Source organism: Desmodus rotundus, chromosome 2 (genome assembly GCF_022682495.2).
Source record: "Desmodus rotundus isolate HL8 chromosome 2, HLdesRot8A.1, whole genome shotgun sequence".
NCBI lineage: Eukaryota > Metazoa > Chordata > Mammalia > Chiroptera > Phyllostomidae > Desmodus > Desmodus rotundus.
Window position 1 is genome coordinate 164,559,257 of NC_071388.1, and position 17,426 is coordinate 164,576,682.

Below are 17,426 nucleotides of genomic sequence, written 5' to 3' on the forward strand. Positions count from 1 at the left end.
TCAAATTCAATTATATTTAAATTTAACGTGCATTATCCAATTCCAGCTATGTAAATTTCTACTTATATTTTTATCAGCAAAAATGTTCTCTATTAGAGATTTCATTTTGTGCTATTGTATAAATTGCTTGAGGTGTGAACCAAAAGCATTTAAGATTAAACAGTAATTAGAATGATTCACACTAATCTAGGAAAATTAATATGGATTTGTAGATTTTCTTTGTTCTTAAAACATACCTGTTATTTTTACTCCTTCCTGTGTTTCAGCCGGTGCACCAACACCAAACTCATTTTCTCCAAAGACTCTGAAGTAGTAAATTGCCCCTTCTTGTAAGTTGTTAATTTTGTACGAGAGGCGGTTACAGTTGTTGGTTACAGAGACCCATGCTTTCTTACTGGCCTCGCGTTTTTCTATGTGGTAATTCCTCACTGGTGCTCCACCATCGTTTTCAGGAACATCCCAGGATAACACAGCAGACTCTTTGGTGACATCATGCACAGAAATATTGGCTGGAGGACCAGGAGAATCTAACACTTTGACCACTAAGGTCAGTGAAGCAGCATTCAAACTATTCTGAATTGTTACTGTGTATTTTCCAGAATCATTTCTGTTGGCATTTTCAATAGTCAGTGACGTACGAGAGTCTGTGGAATCGATATAAGCTCGAGAGCGCAGGTCAGTGTCTGGCTTACTCCACGTGACGCTGGGTACTGGTCTCCCTCGGAAAGGCACAGTCATGGTAAACGAGGCACCGGCCTTGACAACCAAGGTCTTCCTCATTTCACTGTCAATATCAAATACAGGCTCTTCTTCTCTTTCCTTTGCTATTTGGGGATCAGAACTTTCACTGGGATCACTAGCGCCCACCTTATTGACAGATCTTACTCTGAAAACATATTCGGCTCCTGTCGTTAGTCCACTTACTGTATATTCTGTGCCTCTTAAGCTCTGAATGGCAATTTTCCAGTCGGTTTCATCAGATGTTTTGTATTCTACAGTGTACCCAGTTATTGGGGCCCCGCCATCAAATAAGGGCTTAACCCAGCTAATCGTTACATTTGTCTTGCTCGAGTCTACAATTTTTGGTTTGGATGGAGGAGATGGTAAGAACACTGGATCTTCTGCCCGAATTAGGGGAGAGGTTTCACTTGGAAGACTTAGGCCAGCAGCATTTTCTGCAAAAACCCGGTACTCGTATTCACATCCTTCCCGAAGTCCTGTGGATTTCACTCTCAGATCATAAACTGGTTTTTTGTTTACACGCACCCATCGTAGGCCATTTTTCTCTCGCCTTTCAATTATATATCCAGAGATATCACTGCCTCCATCACTCTCAGGTCTCGCCCAGCAAAGCGTCATGAACTCTTTGGTCACAGATGTAATTTCCAAAGATGTGGGTGGACTTGGAACTGTAAATGGATCTAGTGCCTTGACAGCCACACTCTCTAGGGGCTCACCAACACCATATTTATTAACACCCATTACTCTGAAGATGTATTCATTGCCTTTGAGTAACTTGGTTACTTTACAAGATGTTGTCCTTAACTCTCCTTCACATATTGTCCAGGCAAGGCGGCTCGTTTCACGTTTTTCTACAATATAATAGTCGATGCTGGCACCTCCATCTTCTTGGGGAGGTCCCCAGGAAAGAGAGCATTTCTCAGAGGTGAGGCCATTTATTTCAAGTGGCCCTGCTGGTGGGCCAGGCTTATCAAGTACCTTGCAATTAACTGCCATAGACCGAGTTCCTGCAACATTCCTTGCTGTTAGTACGTACTGCCCACTGTCTCGTCTGACACAGTCTTTCACTGTTAATGAAGTACTGTAGTCTGTTGAGACAATTTCTATTCTCGCCCTTTCTTCCATCTCTACACCATCCTTGGCCCAGGAAACTACTGGCAGAGGTCGCCCTGCAATGTCTGCATTGATCTTTAGGACTTCTCCAGCCTTGACAACAATAACATCTCGGAACTTGACATCCATCAGAATTCTTGGAGCCTCCACATCATCTTTAACTGTAATAGGTCCAGTGGATTCAGACGGTTCGCTAACTGAATCAGCAGCATTCCTTGCAAAAACCCGGAATTCATAACGCTGATCTTCAGTAAGCTCAGTCACTTCAAAGTATGTTTCTTGTACATTAGTAAAATTGCACTTCAGCCACCGGCCGTCTGGTAGTTCTCTACGCTCAATAATGTATCCTGTGATCTTAGCTCCACCATCATAATGTGGTTTAGACCATTTAAGTGACACTGATTTTCTTGTGATATTTGTGACTTCAGGTTGTCCAGGAGGGTCACAGGGATCTCGTGCAGGGACTGGTTCACAAGCCTTACTGCATTTACCGATTCCAGCAATATTCTGAGCGTATACACGATACTCATACATCAGTCCTTCATCGAGGCCGGAGACTTTCATCTGAGTATTGGGGATGAGAATTTTATTTGCTTTTGACCAAAGAATGCTGCTTCTTTCTTTATACTCCAGGTGATAGCCAATTACTTGACTTCCTCCATCATTTACTGGTACTTGCCAGCTGACGAGCATGGTCGATTTTGTAGCATGCACAACTTGAGGAGTACCAGGAGGCCCTGGGGGGCTGAATGGATACTCTGCCACAACAGCTGAGGATTCGCTGTAGGAGCTCTTTCCATAGCGGTTTTCTGCACAAACACGGAACTGATACTCACTTCCTGTTGTCAGACGCACTATTTTAATGGATGTTCTTGCAACTGCTTGTGAAACTATGTGCCATGCTGTAGATGTGGTTTCTCTCTTTTCAACAATGTAATTGCTAATGTGGCAGCCACCGTCGTATTCTGGAGCATTCCAAGAAATGGTTATATTGTCACAACTAACCTCATCAATACGTATAGGTCCTGGAGGTCCTGGTTTGTCAAGGACAATCACTGTAATAGGAACTGTTATGGATCCAGCACTGTTTGAAACACATAATTCATAAGTTCCAACATCTTCCCTTGAAGCTTCCTTAATAGACAGTGATGTTACTGTCTTCGAAGAAGAAATATTGACTCTAGTTGTCTCCTTAAGAGTCTGACCATCTTTCTTCCAGCTTATAGTAGCTTGAGGTCTTCCTCTGAAGGGAACATCAATCTTAAGTTGGTCTTTAGCCTTTACATTGAAAGTATTGAAGGGAAGCTCGACTGAAGGCTTTATTTCAATATCCCTTGCAATCACTGGCACTCCAAGTTGTCTTGGATCACTTCTTCCTTTTTCATTAACTGCAGCTACCCTGAAGACATACTCTTCTCCTGTAGTCAGGCCAGATATAGTTGCTTCTAGAGTCTTAACTTGTGTGCAGGTGCTCCATTTTTCACTCCCTTTAGTCTGCATTTCAACGACATAACCAGTAATTTTGCTGCCACCGTCACTTTCTGGTTTTTCCCACTTAATTGTAGCTGTGTTACGGGTCACATCAACAAGAGTTACTCTTCCAGGTGGGAGGGGTGGTTCAGAAACTTTAATGGGTTCAGTTGTTTCAGCTGGCAAGCCAATCCCGTATTCATTGGAAGCCAAGACTCGGAAATAGTAAGAACATCCTTCTTGTAGATTTTCAATTTTAAAAGTGTTCTTAGTGCAATTGTTTGTCACAGTTGCATATGCTTTTCTTGTAGCTTCTCGTTTTTCGACAATGTAGTTGGTAATCTTCGCTCCTCCATCAATGAGAGGTGGTTCCCAGGACAATGTCACTGAGTCTTTCTTCACTTCTCTCACAGTCAAATTCACAGGGGCACTTGGTGAGTCAAGAACTCTGACATTAACAAAAGCTGTTTTGGACCCACTGTTATTTTCTAGTGTCAGATTATACCGACCACTGTCAAATCTGGTAACGTTATCAATGACCAACATTGTATATGAGCTGGTCACTTCAATCTGGGCCCTCTCGGTGAGAATAGCATCAGCCTTTTCCCATTTAACTTCAGGTTCTGGTCGACCTTTGATAGTGACGAACAAGCGTAAAGTAGTACTTGCACGCAGAATGACCACCTTTCTGAGATCGGCATCAAGTTCTATTTCTGGTGGCTCGAGCCGATCTTGAGCAACAACCGAACCAGGTATAGTTGCAGGTTCACCTACACCTTCGGAATTGATGGCACAAATACGGAAATTATATTCAGTATTTTCTTTAAGCTCAGTCACTGTGAACTGCCTTCCTTGTAATCCTGTTGGTGGGGTACAAGTTGTCCATTCATCAGCGCTGGCTTCTTTGAATTCAATGGCATAACCCTTAACAGGTGCACCACCATCATAAATTGGCTTATTCCAGGCCAGGGAGACAGAAGATCTGGAAGTGTCAGTCACTTTTGGATTACTTGGTGGACCTGGTGGATACAAAGCATCACACGCACGATAGAAAACAGATGGCTCACTAGGTTCACCCACACCAGCTGCATTTTCGGCAGCAACTCTGAATTCATAGGAATGGCCTTCGGTAAGACCAGTTACCCTCAATCGGAGATCTGTTAGTGTTTTCTTGTTGCACTTGATCCATCTAATGCCTTCCTTATCTCGTTTTTCAAGAATGTAACCCTCAATTTCAGCACCTCCATCATCCACGGGGCGTGTCCATGTTACTACCATAGAGTCCTTGGTGATTGCGGAGGCTTCAGGTGGTGAAGGAGGACCTGGTGGTTTGTAAGGATTACAGGCTACAACAGGCTCAGATTCCAAAGGCTCTCCAACACCATATTTATTCACAGCCATGACACGGAAAATGTACTCATTTCCAGGAAGAAGTTTGGTGACTTTGTAGTTAAGAGCCTGTACCTCAGTTGAAACCTGGGTCCAGGAGAGTCTGCTCGTCTCTCTCTTTTCAATGATGTAATGTGAAATATTAGCACCACCATCTTGTAAAGGTGGGTTCCATGCCAGGTAACATTTTTCTGCAGTAACCCCAGAAACTTTGAGAGGCCCTTCAGGAGGCCCTGGCCTGTCAAGTACCTTTACAGTGATCGGTATAGACTTTGTGCCACCAACATTGCTCAGTTTCAGAATATATTGTCCTCCATCAGTCCGTACACAGTCTTTGACAACGAGAGTTGTTCTCTGAAGAGTGGACTTGATTTCCATCCTAGCAGCTGTTTCTTCAATCTCTTTCCCATCTTTTAACCAAACAACTTCGGGTATAGGTTTGCCGCGGATATCAGCTTCCAGGACAAAAGTCTCTCCTGCGTGAACAACGATGACATCTTTGTATTTTGGATCCAGTGAGGCGTTTGGTGCATCAATTTCATCTCTGGCAGTAATGGCGCCAGTGCTCTCAGACGGTTCACTAAAGTTGCCAGCTGCATTTCTTGCAATCACTCTAAATTCGTATCTTTGGTCTTCTACAAGTCCACTCACTGTGAATTCAGTCTCTAATACATTGGTAAAGCTGGCTTTCATCCAACGGCCATCGGGGAGATCTTTCTTTTCTACGATGTAGCCTGTTATTTTGCTACCACCGTCGTAGGCAGGTTTCTTCCACTGCAGTGTGACACTGTTTCTTGTGATCACAATGGCTTCAGGGCGACCAGGTGGGTCACATGGGTCACGAGCAACAAAGCATTCTGACACTTTGCTGGGCTTGCCGATGCCAACAATATTTTCAGCAGAAACTTTGAACTCATACTCAAGGCCTTCATCAAGCCCAGTTGTTTTGAATTTGGTATCTTGAATGGGAGTCTTATTTAATTTCATCCATAAGATGCTGTTCTTTTCTTTCTGTTCAAGGTGGTAGCCAATAACTTTGCTACCTCCATCATTAACTGGCTCATGCCATTGTACAAGCATTTGATCTTTGGAGATTGAGGTCACAAAAGGAGTTCCAGGTGGTCCAGGTACTTTAAATGGATATTGTACAATAACTGGCTTAGAATCCAGAGGGGTGCTTTTACCATACCTGTTTTCTGCAAAAATTCTAAATTGGTACTCTGTGCCTGTTTTCAGTTTGGTTATTTTAATTGTTGTTCTTGCAACTGTTGCTGATACCATCTGCCAAGTGGTGGTGGTTGTATCTCGCTTCTCTACAATGTAGTTGCTTATTTGGCAGCCACCAGTATAAGCTGGAGGTTCCCAAGATATGACCACAAAGTCTGCACTAACTTCATCAAACCGAACTGGTCCAACTGGAGGTCCAGGCTTTTCCAAAACGATAATGCTGAGATTTTCTGTTGCCACACCTGCACTATTTGTTGCTGTTACGGTGTATTTTCCAAAGTCATCTTTGCTACTTTCTTTAATGTGCAAAATAGTTGAAGTAGCTGTTTCCTCAATATTTACTCTTGTTGTCTGTTTAAGAGGCTCACCATCTTTGACCCATGAAATTGTAGGTCTTGGTCGGCCAATAACTGCAATTTCTATTTTAAGATCTTCTCCAGCTTGGACACTATAGGTGTTAAATTGCAACTTCAGACTGGGCTGTATAGTCAAGTCCTTGGCTATGACAGGAACACCAAGCACTCTGGGATCACTCTTTCCTTTCTCATTGTAAGCCTTGACACGGAACTGATACTCTTGTCCAGAACTCAAACCGGTGACAACTGCATTGCAGACTTTGGATTCAGCCACAATGCTCCATTTTTCAGTTCCCTTTGACTGCATTTCAACAACGTACCCCAGGACTCTGCTACCGCCATCATATTCAGGTTTCTCCCACATGAGCGATGCACTGGTCTGGGACACATCAGTGAGTGTGACCTTCCCTGGTGGGGAAGGAGGTTCAGCAGCTTTCACAGCGTCAACAGTTTCCACTGGAACACCAACTCCAAATTCATTTTCAGCCATCACTCTGAAGTAATAAATGGCTCCTTCTGTAAGATTCTCAACTTTAAAGCTTGTTTTGTTGCATTTATTGCTCACATTAGCATACGCTTTTCTGGTTGACTCACGTTTGTCAATAACATAGTTCTTGACCTTTGCACCTCCATCAATGATGGGTGGTTCCCATACCAGGATGACAGAATCTTTTTTCACTTCTTTGACTGCCAGATTCTGTGGTGGTCCTGGGGTATCAAGAACTTTCACAGTTACAAAAGCAGATTTAGATCCACTGCTGTTTTCTAGCTTGAGAATATATTTGCCAGCATCATTTCTATCACAGTTATCTATTGATAGTTGGGTATAGTTTACTCCCTTTTCAATCTGAACCTTATCTGCTAATTCACCTTCCTCTCGAGACCAAGTGATCTCAGGTGTTGGACGACCTTTGAATGGAATATGGATTCTGGCAGATCCACCAGCTCTTACAACAATCCCTTTCCTTAATTCAGAATCAAGGTCAAGTTCAGGTGCTTCAAGTTTATCTTCTGGTTTCACAGTACCAGGAACTGGTGTAGCCTCACCTAAACCAACTTTATTGAGGGCACAGACTCGTATTTTATACTCTTGGTGTTCAGTGAGTTTTGTAATTTCAAATCGCGTGGCTTTCAGGCCAGTTGGTGGAGTAACTATTTGCCATTCTTCTTCATCTGCTTTACAAAGTTCGACTACATACCCCAGGATCTCACTGCCTCCATCGTAGATGGGTTTACCCCAGGCGACTGTAATTGAATTTTTAGTGGTGTCTACAGCGTGTGCATTGGTGGGCGGGCCCGGTTTAAACACAGGATCACAAGCCTTATAATAAACTGTCGCTGGACTTGGTTCTCCAACTCCAGCAGCGTTTTCTGCAGAGACCCGGAATTCATACTCGTGATCTTCTGTCAATCCTGTTACTCTTAGACGCAAATCTGTGATGCGGCGTTTATTACATTTTATCCACCTAATGCCGCTTCTGTCTCTTTTCTCTACAATGTAACCAATAATCTCACTTCCACCATCACTGTCGGGACGGTTCCAACAGACAGTCATGGAGTCCTTGGCGATGTTGGTGACTTCCACGCTTTTTGGTGGTCCAGGAAGCACAAATGGATTTTTCATTAGTACTGGTGCAGATTCCAATGGCTCTCCCACACCGTATTTGTTGACAGCCATTATCCGGAAAATATATTCATTTCCTTCTAAGAGTTTTGTTACTTTCAGAGAATTGGTCACAACTTCGGAAGCAACAACAGTCCAGGCAAGTCGACTGGTTTCTCTCCTTTCAACAACATAGTGGGAAATGTCACTGCCACCGTCTTGTAGAGGTGGGGACCATGCTAAAGTGCACTTTTCAGCAGTGACTCCGGTAACCTGGACTGGCCCTTCTGGAGGTCCTGGTCTGTCTAATACTTTCACATTTACTGGGAATGACTTAGAACCTGCCACATTGGAAGCTCTTAAAATATACTGTCCACCATCAATTCTAATGGCATCTTTTACAATAAGTAAAGCCTTGAAATCTGTGTTTTTAATTTCACATCTAGCAGATTCTTCAATTTCTTTATCTCCTCGTAACCACTCAATGGTTGGCAGGGGCTTTCCGTGGACATCAGCCTCAAGCCTGAATGTTTCTCCAGCGTTTACCACAATTGTGTCTCTGAATTTTGGATCCATTGAAATTCTGGGGAGTTCAACCTCATCCTTGGCCGTTATTGGCCCAGTACTGTCAGAGGGTTTACTTATTGTACCGGCTGCATTCTTTGCAATGACTCTGAATTCGTATCTTTGATCTTCAGTAAGACCTGACACAGTAAATTGAGTTTCAATGACATTTGTGAAACTGGCTTTCATCCAACGACCGTCAGGCAAATCACGTTTCTCTACGATATAACCTGTAATCACACTTCCACCATCATACACAGGTTTGGTCCATTGTAAAGTGATCTCATTTCTTTTAACAATTATTGCTTCTGGGGTTCCTGGTGGGTCACAGGGATCTCTGGCTACATAGCATTCAGAATTCTTGCTTGCTTTGCCTACACCGACAATATTTTCAGCATAAACCCTGAATTCATATTCAATGCCTTCTTCAAGATTGACTGCTTTAAACTGGGTGTCATGAATAGTAGTTTTGTTGACTTTTGTCCACAAAATACTATTTCTTTCCTTTCTTTCAAGGTGGTAACCTATGACTGGGCTTCCACCGTTATTGACTGGCTCATGCCACTGGACAACCATGGAGTCTTTGGAAATGGCTGTGACAAATGGTGTGCCTGGTGGGCCTGGTTCTTTGTAGGGATACTGAGCTACAATTGCATCCGACTCCAAGGCAAAGCTTTGCCCATATCTGTTTTCAGCAAATATTCTGAATTGATATTCTGTACCAGTTTTCAGTTTGGTCACTTTGAGTGTAGTTCTGGCAACAGTAGCAGAAACAGTATCCCATACAGTGGTGGTTGTATCTCTTTTCTGAACAATGTAGTTGGTGATCTGGCAACCCCCAGTATATAACGGAGGGTTCCAAGATAACGTAATACTTTCAGCACTGACATCATCAAATTTAACAGGTCCTTTTGGAGGATCAGGTTTATCTAGAGTTATAATTTCAATGGATGCTGTTTTCTGACCAACAACATTAGCAACTGTGATTCCATAGTGCCCACCATCATCCTTATGAGATTCTTTAATACTGAGTACTGTGAGGTCAGGTGAATCGGTAACATTGATTCTTGTAGTCTGCTTCAGTGAAACACCATCTTTAGTCCATGTAATGGTTGGCTTAGGACGACCAGAAATTGGCACTTCTATTTTCAGATCTTGTCCAACCTGTACACTGTAACTGTTGAATGCAGGTCTTACATCAGGCTCAATGACCAGATCTTTGGCAACTATTGGAACTGCAAGAGACCTAGGATCACTTCTCCCCTTTTCATTGACAGCGACAACTCTAAAAAGATATTCTTCCCCCTGAGTTAGGTTGGTAATTACTGCTTCAAGGGACTTGACACGAGCACACTCTGACCATTTCTCACTCTGTTTAGCTTGCATTTCCACAATATACTGAATGATTTTACTGCCACCGTCATGTTCAGGCTTTGTCCAGCTCAAGGAGACACTGTTTCTGGTGACATCAACCACAGTTATTTTTCCTGGAGGTTGTGGGACTTCTGCAACCTTAATCGGATCAGCAGTGCGGGCGGGAAGGCCAATACCATACTCATTCTCAGCTGTGACTCTAAAGTAGTAACTGCAACCTTCCTGGAGTTGATCGATTTTCCAAGAATTCTTATGGCAATTTGTTACAACCGCAGCATATGACTTTCTTGTGGCTTCGCGTTTCTCAACAATGTAATTTTTGATTTTGGATCCTCCATCCAACAAAGGAGGTTCCCATGTAATTGATACGGAGTCTTTAGTGATGTCTGTGACCTTCAGGTTAACAGGTGGACTCGGTGTGTCCAGGACTCTCACAGTAACAAAGGCAGACTTTGTTCCACTGCTGTTTTCTAAGGTGAGAGTATATTTTCCACTATCGTATCGGTTGACATTATCAAGAACAAGAGAGGTGAAACTGCTAGTGACGTCAATTATAGCTGCATCTCGGATCTCACCATCCATCTTCCCCCATTTAACTTCTGGTGTAGGACGACCTCTAATAGGAACGAATAACCTTAAAGAGCCGCCTGCCCTTATGTTTATAATTTTCCTCAGTTCTAGGTCAAGATCAATGTCTGGTGCTTCTAATTTTTCTTCAACTATAACAGGTCCAGGGACATCAGCATGTTCTCCAACTCCAGCTTTATTGATAGCGCAGATGCGGAAGTTGTACTCATGCTTTTCCAAGAGCTTCTCTACTTCCATGTTTGTTTTATGGATTCCAGTGGGTGGAGTGCACATTGTCCATTCACCATCGCTCACGTCACACTTTTCAACAATGTATCCTTGGATTTCACAGCCACCGTCATATATTGGTTTGCTCCAAGAAAGGAAGACTGAAGATCTGGTAATATCTGTGACTTTGGGATTATTTGGAGGTCCTGGTTTATAAATTGGATCACAAGCTTTTTGGTAAGTGGAAGGTGGGCTTGGTTCACTAAGTCCAGCAGCATTCTCGGCTGACACTCTGAATTCGTAACTGTGATTTTCTATGAGTCCAGTTACCCTCAAGCGCAGTTCCCCAATCAAACGTTTGTGGCATCTTGTCCATCTAATGCCCTCTTTATCACGTTTTTCAAGAACATATCCCAGAATTTCACTGCCACCATCAGAGGCTGGCCTTTCCCATACAACGATCATTGAGTCCTTGGTCACTGCGGTGATTTCTGGAGCCTTTGGTGCATCTGGCACTACAAATGGATTCTTAGCAATTACTGGTTCGGATTCGAGAGGTTCCCCGACGCCGTATTTGTTTACAGCCATTATACGGAAAATATATTCATTACCTTCAAGAAGCTTAGTAACCTTGCAGCTGAGAGTTTGCACATTGGCATCAACCACAGTCCAAACTAAGCGGCTGGTTTCTCTCCTCTCCACAATATAATTTATGATATCACTCCCACCATCCTGTAGTGGGGGCTTCCAAGCCAGTGAGCATTTTTCTGCTGTAACTCCCGTTATAACAACAGGTCCTTCAGGTGGTCCTGGTCTGTCGAGAACTTTGACATTTATAGTAACTGATCTCTCTCCTGCCACATTTTTGGCCTTCAGTATGTAATTTCCACTGTCAACACGCACTGCATCCTTTACACTCAGACTGGTGGCAAAGTCAGTGCTCTTTATTTCTAATCGAGCTGTACTTGAAAGCTCCTGATCACCTTTTATCCACTGAATAGTTGGTATTGGCTTGCCGTAAACATCTGCATCGATCTTGAAAAATTCACCAGCATGAACCACAATTGTTTCTTTGTATTTGGGATCCATACTTATTCGTGGTGGATCTACCTCATCTCTTGCTGTTATTGCTCCCGTGCTTTCTGATGGTTCACTCAACACTCCGGCAGCATTTCGAGCTATAACCCGGAACTCGTATCTGTGATCTTCAACGAGGCCGGTTACTTCAAATTGAGTGTCTATGACATTTGTAAAACTGGCTTTCATCCAGCGGCCCTCAGGCAGTTCTTTCTTCTCAACAATATAACCAGTGATCTTGCTTCCACCGTCATAAGTGGGTTTCTTCCACTGAAGAGTTACAGAATTCCGGGTGACAATGATTGCCTCTGGCCGCCCTGGTGGATCACATGGGTCCCGGGCTACGTAGCACTCAGACACTTTACTTGGCTTGCCAATGCCCACGATGTTCTCAGCAGAGACTCTAAATTCATACTCAATGCCTTCCTCGAGGCCAGTTGTTTTAAACTTGGTTTGAGGAATAGGTGTTTTGTTCAACTTCACCCAGAGGATGCTATTTCTTTCCTTGCGTTCTAGATGATAGCCGATGACTTTGCTACCTCCATCACTGACTGGCTCATTCCACTGTACTTGCATGCTGTCCTTGGAGGACAGTGTTACAAATGGTGTGCCAGGAGGACCAGGAACTTTGAATGGATACTGGGCTACAATAGGCTCTGAATTGAGGTAGGTACTCTTTCCATATCTGTTTTCAGCTGCAATCCTAAACTGATATTCACATCCAGTCTTTAATCTGCAAGCTTTTATTGTTGTCCTTGCAACCGTAGCTGACACAATTTGCCAGGTGGTTGTGGAAGTGTCCCGTTTTTCTACAATGTAATTATTGATAGAACTTCCGCCATCATACTTAGGTGGGCCCCAGGACAGAGTAATACTGTCAGCTGTCACTTCGTCCATTTTAACTGGTCCAGTTGGAGGCCCTGGTTTGTCAAGTACAATAATGTTAAGAATTTCAGTAGCTTCACCAGCTGAGTTGGTCAGTTTAACTGTGTAATGTCCCACATCTTCTCGGCAGGCTTCCTTTATTGTCAGTAATGAATTACTTCCCGTGCTCTCTGCATTTACTCTAGTTGTCTGCTTCAGTGGTACCTCATCTTTATGCCAGGTTACAGCTGGTGTAGGGCGTCCAATGAACGGAACATCAACTTTCAGGTCTTCTCCTGCCAGTACAGTGAAAGTAGTAAACAGGAGTTTGAAGGCTGGTGGAATGACAAGATCTTTGGCTATTACTGGCACACTCAATTGTCTAGGATCACTGATGCCCTTTTCATTCTGAGCTGAAACACGGAAGGAATATTCTTCACCCTGAATTAATCCAGTTATAGTGGCTTCAGTGACTTTGACTGTGGCACATGTGACCCATTTGTCACTGCCTTTGCTCTGCATCTCTACGATATAGCCTAGAATTCGGCTGCCTCCATCGTGCTCCGGTTTCTCCCAAGAGAGTGACACGCTACTTCTTGTGACATCCACCAAAGTTATTTTTCCTGGAGGGAGAGGTCGTTCTGATGCTTTCACAGATTCTGCAGTTTCGGCAGGTAGCCCGATGCCATATTCATTTTCAGCAAGGACCCTGAAATAGTAACTACAGCCTTCTTGAAGCTGGTCTACCTTCCAGGAAGTCTTGTGGCAATTTGTTGCAACAGTTGAATATGCTTTTCTTGTTGATTCCCGCTTTTCAACAATATAGTTCTTTATTTTTGAACCTCCATCAAGGAGAGGAGGCTCCCATGTCAATGTGACAGATGTCTTAGTGACCTCCTTTACCTTCAGATCCTGTGGAGGGCCTGGTGTATCTAGTACTCTAACGTTGACAAATGCGGATTTGCTGCCTGAGCTGTTCTCTACAGTTAGTATGTATTTGCCACTGTCAAATCTGTTTACATTTCCGACAATAAGCAGGGTATAAGAGCTTGTGGATTCAATGCTAGCTTTATCTAAAGATTCTCCGTGTTCTCGGGCCCACTTCACCTCAGGTGCAGGCCTTCCTTTGATTGGAACAAAAAGTCTCAGGGTACAACAAGCTCTTATAGTAACAACTTTGCGCAGGTCAGCATCCAGTTCAATCTCTGGAGGCAGCAGCCTGTCTTCGGCCTTTGGAGTTCCAGGGACAAGTGCAGGTTCCCCAATTCCTTCAGAATTCATGGCATAGATGCGGATTTTATATTCCTGGTTCTCTATGAGGTTGGTGATGGTGTAGGAAGTTGCTTTGAGTCCAGCTGGCGGAGTGACAATCTGCCATTCATCTTCCTCTGGAAGGGCAATCTCAACCATATATCCAGTGATTTCTGAACCTCCATCATAGATAGGTTTATTCCAAGCAATTGAAATGGATGATCTGCTTGAATCTAGAACACGTGGGTTACCTGGCGGGCCGGGTTTAAACACAGCATCACAAGCCTTATAAAATGGACTGGTAGAGCTTGGTGCACTAATTCCTGCAGCGTTTTCCGCCATAATCCGGAACTCATATTCGTGTCCTTCTGTCAGTCCAGACACTTTATATCTTAAATCAGTAACAGTTTTTTTGTTGCATTTCACCCAGCGTTGCCCAGCTTTATCACGCCGTTCCACAATGTAATTGATGATTTCACTTCCACCATCAGAGTCAGGATGTCCCCAGCAGACAACCATGGAATCTTTAGTGATAGTTGTGACTTCAGGGTTTTTAGGTGGATCAGGAGGTCCGTAAGGATCTACAGCAAGCACAGGCTGTGATTCCAGTGGCTCTCCAACTCCATATTTATTTACTGCCATGACGCGGAATATGTATTCATTGCCTTTCAAAAGCTTAGTGACCTTTAGTTTTGTTACTTGGAGTTCGGAGGCTACATTTGTCCATGCCAATCTGCTGGTTTCACGTTTCTGGACTATATAATGATCAATTTTGGCACCTCCATCGTCCAGTGGAGGCAACCAGGACAACACACATTTTTCTGATGTCACTTCAGATACAGCTAAAGGTCCTTCAGGTGGGCCTGGCCTATCAAGAACTTTGACATTGAAAATATGTTTGGCGAAACCCCCAGGATTAGTTGCTGTAAGGGTATAGGCACCGCCATCCCTTCTTGATGAATCCTTGTTTACCAGATTAGTTGAGAAATCTGCAATTTTTATTTCTAATTTTCCTGTGCCCTCAAGCTCCTTTCCATCTTTGGTCCATTCCATTGTCGGAGGTGGGCGGCCTAAAACATCAGCTTCTAGCTTGAATGCTTCACCTGCTTTTAATATAACTGTATCCTTAAATTTAACATCCACTATTATCCTCGGGGCTTCAATGTCATCCCTGCATGTGATAGCATCTGATGGCTCAGATGGCGGACTAATAGCACCCGCGGCATTTTTGGCAATCACACGGAACTCATAGGCAGCATCTTCTGTTAGGCCACTGACTGTGAATTCATTCTCCAAAATGTTGCTGAAGTTGGCCTTCAGCCACCGTCCATTAGGAAGGTCTCTCTTTTCAACTATATAACTAGTAATTTTGAAGCCTCCAGTATATTCAGGCTTAGCCCACTTAAGTGTCACTGTGTGTCTAGTAATATTTAGAGGAACCGGTTTCCCTGGTGGGTCAATGGGATCCAAAGCCAGCACAGGTTCAGAGGGCTTGCTCGGCTTGCTTTTGCCTGCCATGTTTTCTGCAATCACTCGGAATTCATAAGCAATACCATCTGTAAGTCCAGTTGACTTGAAAATGTTGCCCGGTACTAATGCTTTGCTCACAGTCTGCCAGAGAATACCATTTCGTTCTTTTCTTTCAACGTGATATCCTAAAATGGGGCTTCCACCATCAGAGAGAGGTTCATGCCAGCTAATTGTCATTGAGTCCTTGGTAACTGCAGTAACCTGAGGGGTACCAGGAGGCCCAGGCACCTTAAAAGGATAGCTGGCCACTACAGATGCTGATGTGATGCCTGGTCCCACTCCATACCTGTTTTGAGCTTTAACCCGGAACTGATACTCCACTCCGGTAGTAAGGTGGGTGGCTTTATAGGTAGTGCGTATGACGGTGCTTGCCAACTCAACCCATGTAGTACTGTCAGTCTGTCGCATTTCTACTACATAGTTGCTTATTGGTACACCTCCATCGTTCTCAGGTGGGTCCCAAGAGAAGGTTACAAAATCAGATGAAACTTCATCGAATTTGATTGGTCCAGTAGGTGGTCCTGGGATATCATGGACTTGAATGGTGATGACATCGCCAACCTCACCTACAATGTTCCTTGCTGTTAATGGATAGGGTCCACTATCACCTCTCACACACTCATTGATATTTAAGATGGTTGAAGTCTCTGTATTTTCAAAATTAACTCTCTGTGTCTGTTTAAGAAGTTGCTCTCCTTTTTTCCAAGTAACTGTGGGTTTCGGTCGACCAAGCACTGGGATTTCAACTTTGATGTTCTCACCAGCTCTGGCAATGACTAATTTCTGATAAATGCCACGGAGATCCAATTCTGGAAGCATTGTCTGCTCCTTGACAATGACGGGCCTGCTTTCTCTAGGGGCACTGCGCCCTGCGCTGTTCACTGCCATCACTTGGAAGGTGTATTCTTCCCCTTCGGTTAGATTCTTCACAACGCATTCTAACCCCTTCACAGTTGTGACGTGAGTCCACTGGTCAGAGCCTTTCCTTTGGGCTTCGATCACATAGCCAGTGATCTTACTGCCACCGTCGTGTTTTGGTTTAGGCCATGCCAGGCTGACCGTGCTCTTAGTTATGTCCATAATGTTCAGACTGTCTGGTGGTAACGGTGCTTCAGAGGCTTTCACGGGTTCTGTTGTTTCTGTTGGCTCACCAATTCCATATTCATTTTCTGCCATCACTCTGAAGAAGTATTCACATCCTTCAGACAAGCCAGTAACCTTATATGTGCATTTATGGCACTTAGTGGTGGCTGTGGAGTAAGACTTCCGCGTTGCCTCTCGTTTCTCCACAATATAGTTTGTTATACGTGAGCCCCCATCTACCAGGGGCAGCTCCCACTGCAGGGTGACACTGTCCATTCTGATTTCAGTAGGCCTAAGGTTAAGGACGGGGCCTGGTGTATCCAGGACTCTGACGTTAACAAAGCCACTCTTCTTCCCAGCAGGGTTTTCAATAGTCATCACAAATTTACCTGTGTCATATCGGTTACATTCTGGGATAATGAGGAGAGTAAACGATTCTGTGTTTTCAATGTTTGCTCGGTTTTTAAGGTTGATATCATCTTTGGTCCATGTCACTTCAGGAGCAGGACGACCTTTGATTGGCACAAATATTCTAATACTGAGTCCGGCTCTAACGACAAGTGTTCTTCGAAGCTCGGCATCTAGTTCGAAATCAGGCACCATTTCCCTTTCTACAATTTCAACATCTGGAATCACTGCTGGCTCCCCAACACCCGCATCGTTGACGGCACTGATTCGGAAATTGTATTTTTCTTTCGTATGAAGATCAGGGACGACAAACTCAGTGATTCGGAGGGCAGTTCCTGTTGTATCTTTTATCCAGGCCTCCTCTCCTACTTTTTGATGCTCTACGACATAACCAATGATTTCAAGTCCACCATCGTAATGAGGCTTGCCCCATGCTAAAGAAGCAGACTTCTTTGTAGTATCAGTGACACGTGCATTAGAAGGTGGTCCTGGAGGATCTGCAAGGAAACCAAGACACAAACATATACATTTAGAGTGTGGCTTTTGGATAAATTATGTGAAATATCACCACCCTCAAATGA

The 17,426-nt window shown here is 43.8% G+C and overlaps 1 protein-coding gene across 1 annotated transcript in view; it reads right to left on the reverse strand.

Moving 5' to 3' along the window:
- TTN (titin) overlaps positions 1-17,426 on the reverse strand; it is a 272,029-nt gene that overhangs the window by 32,831 nt on the left and 221,772 nt on the right. Inside the window, exon 285 of the mRNA XM_053918810.1 lies at positions 237-17,342. Within this exon, the coding sequence (XP_053774785.1) occupies positions 237-17,342 (17,106 nt within the window). The remainder of the gene's footprint in view (positions 1-236; positions 17,343-17,426) is intronic.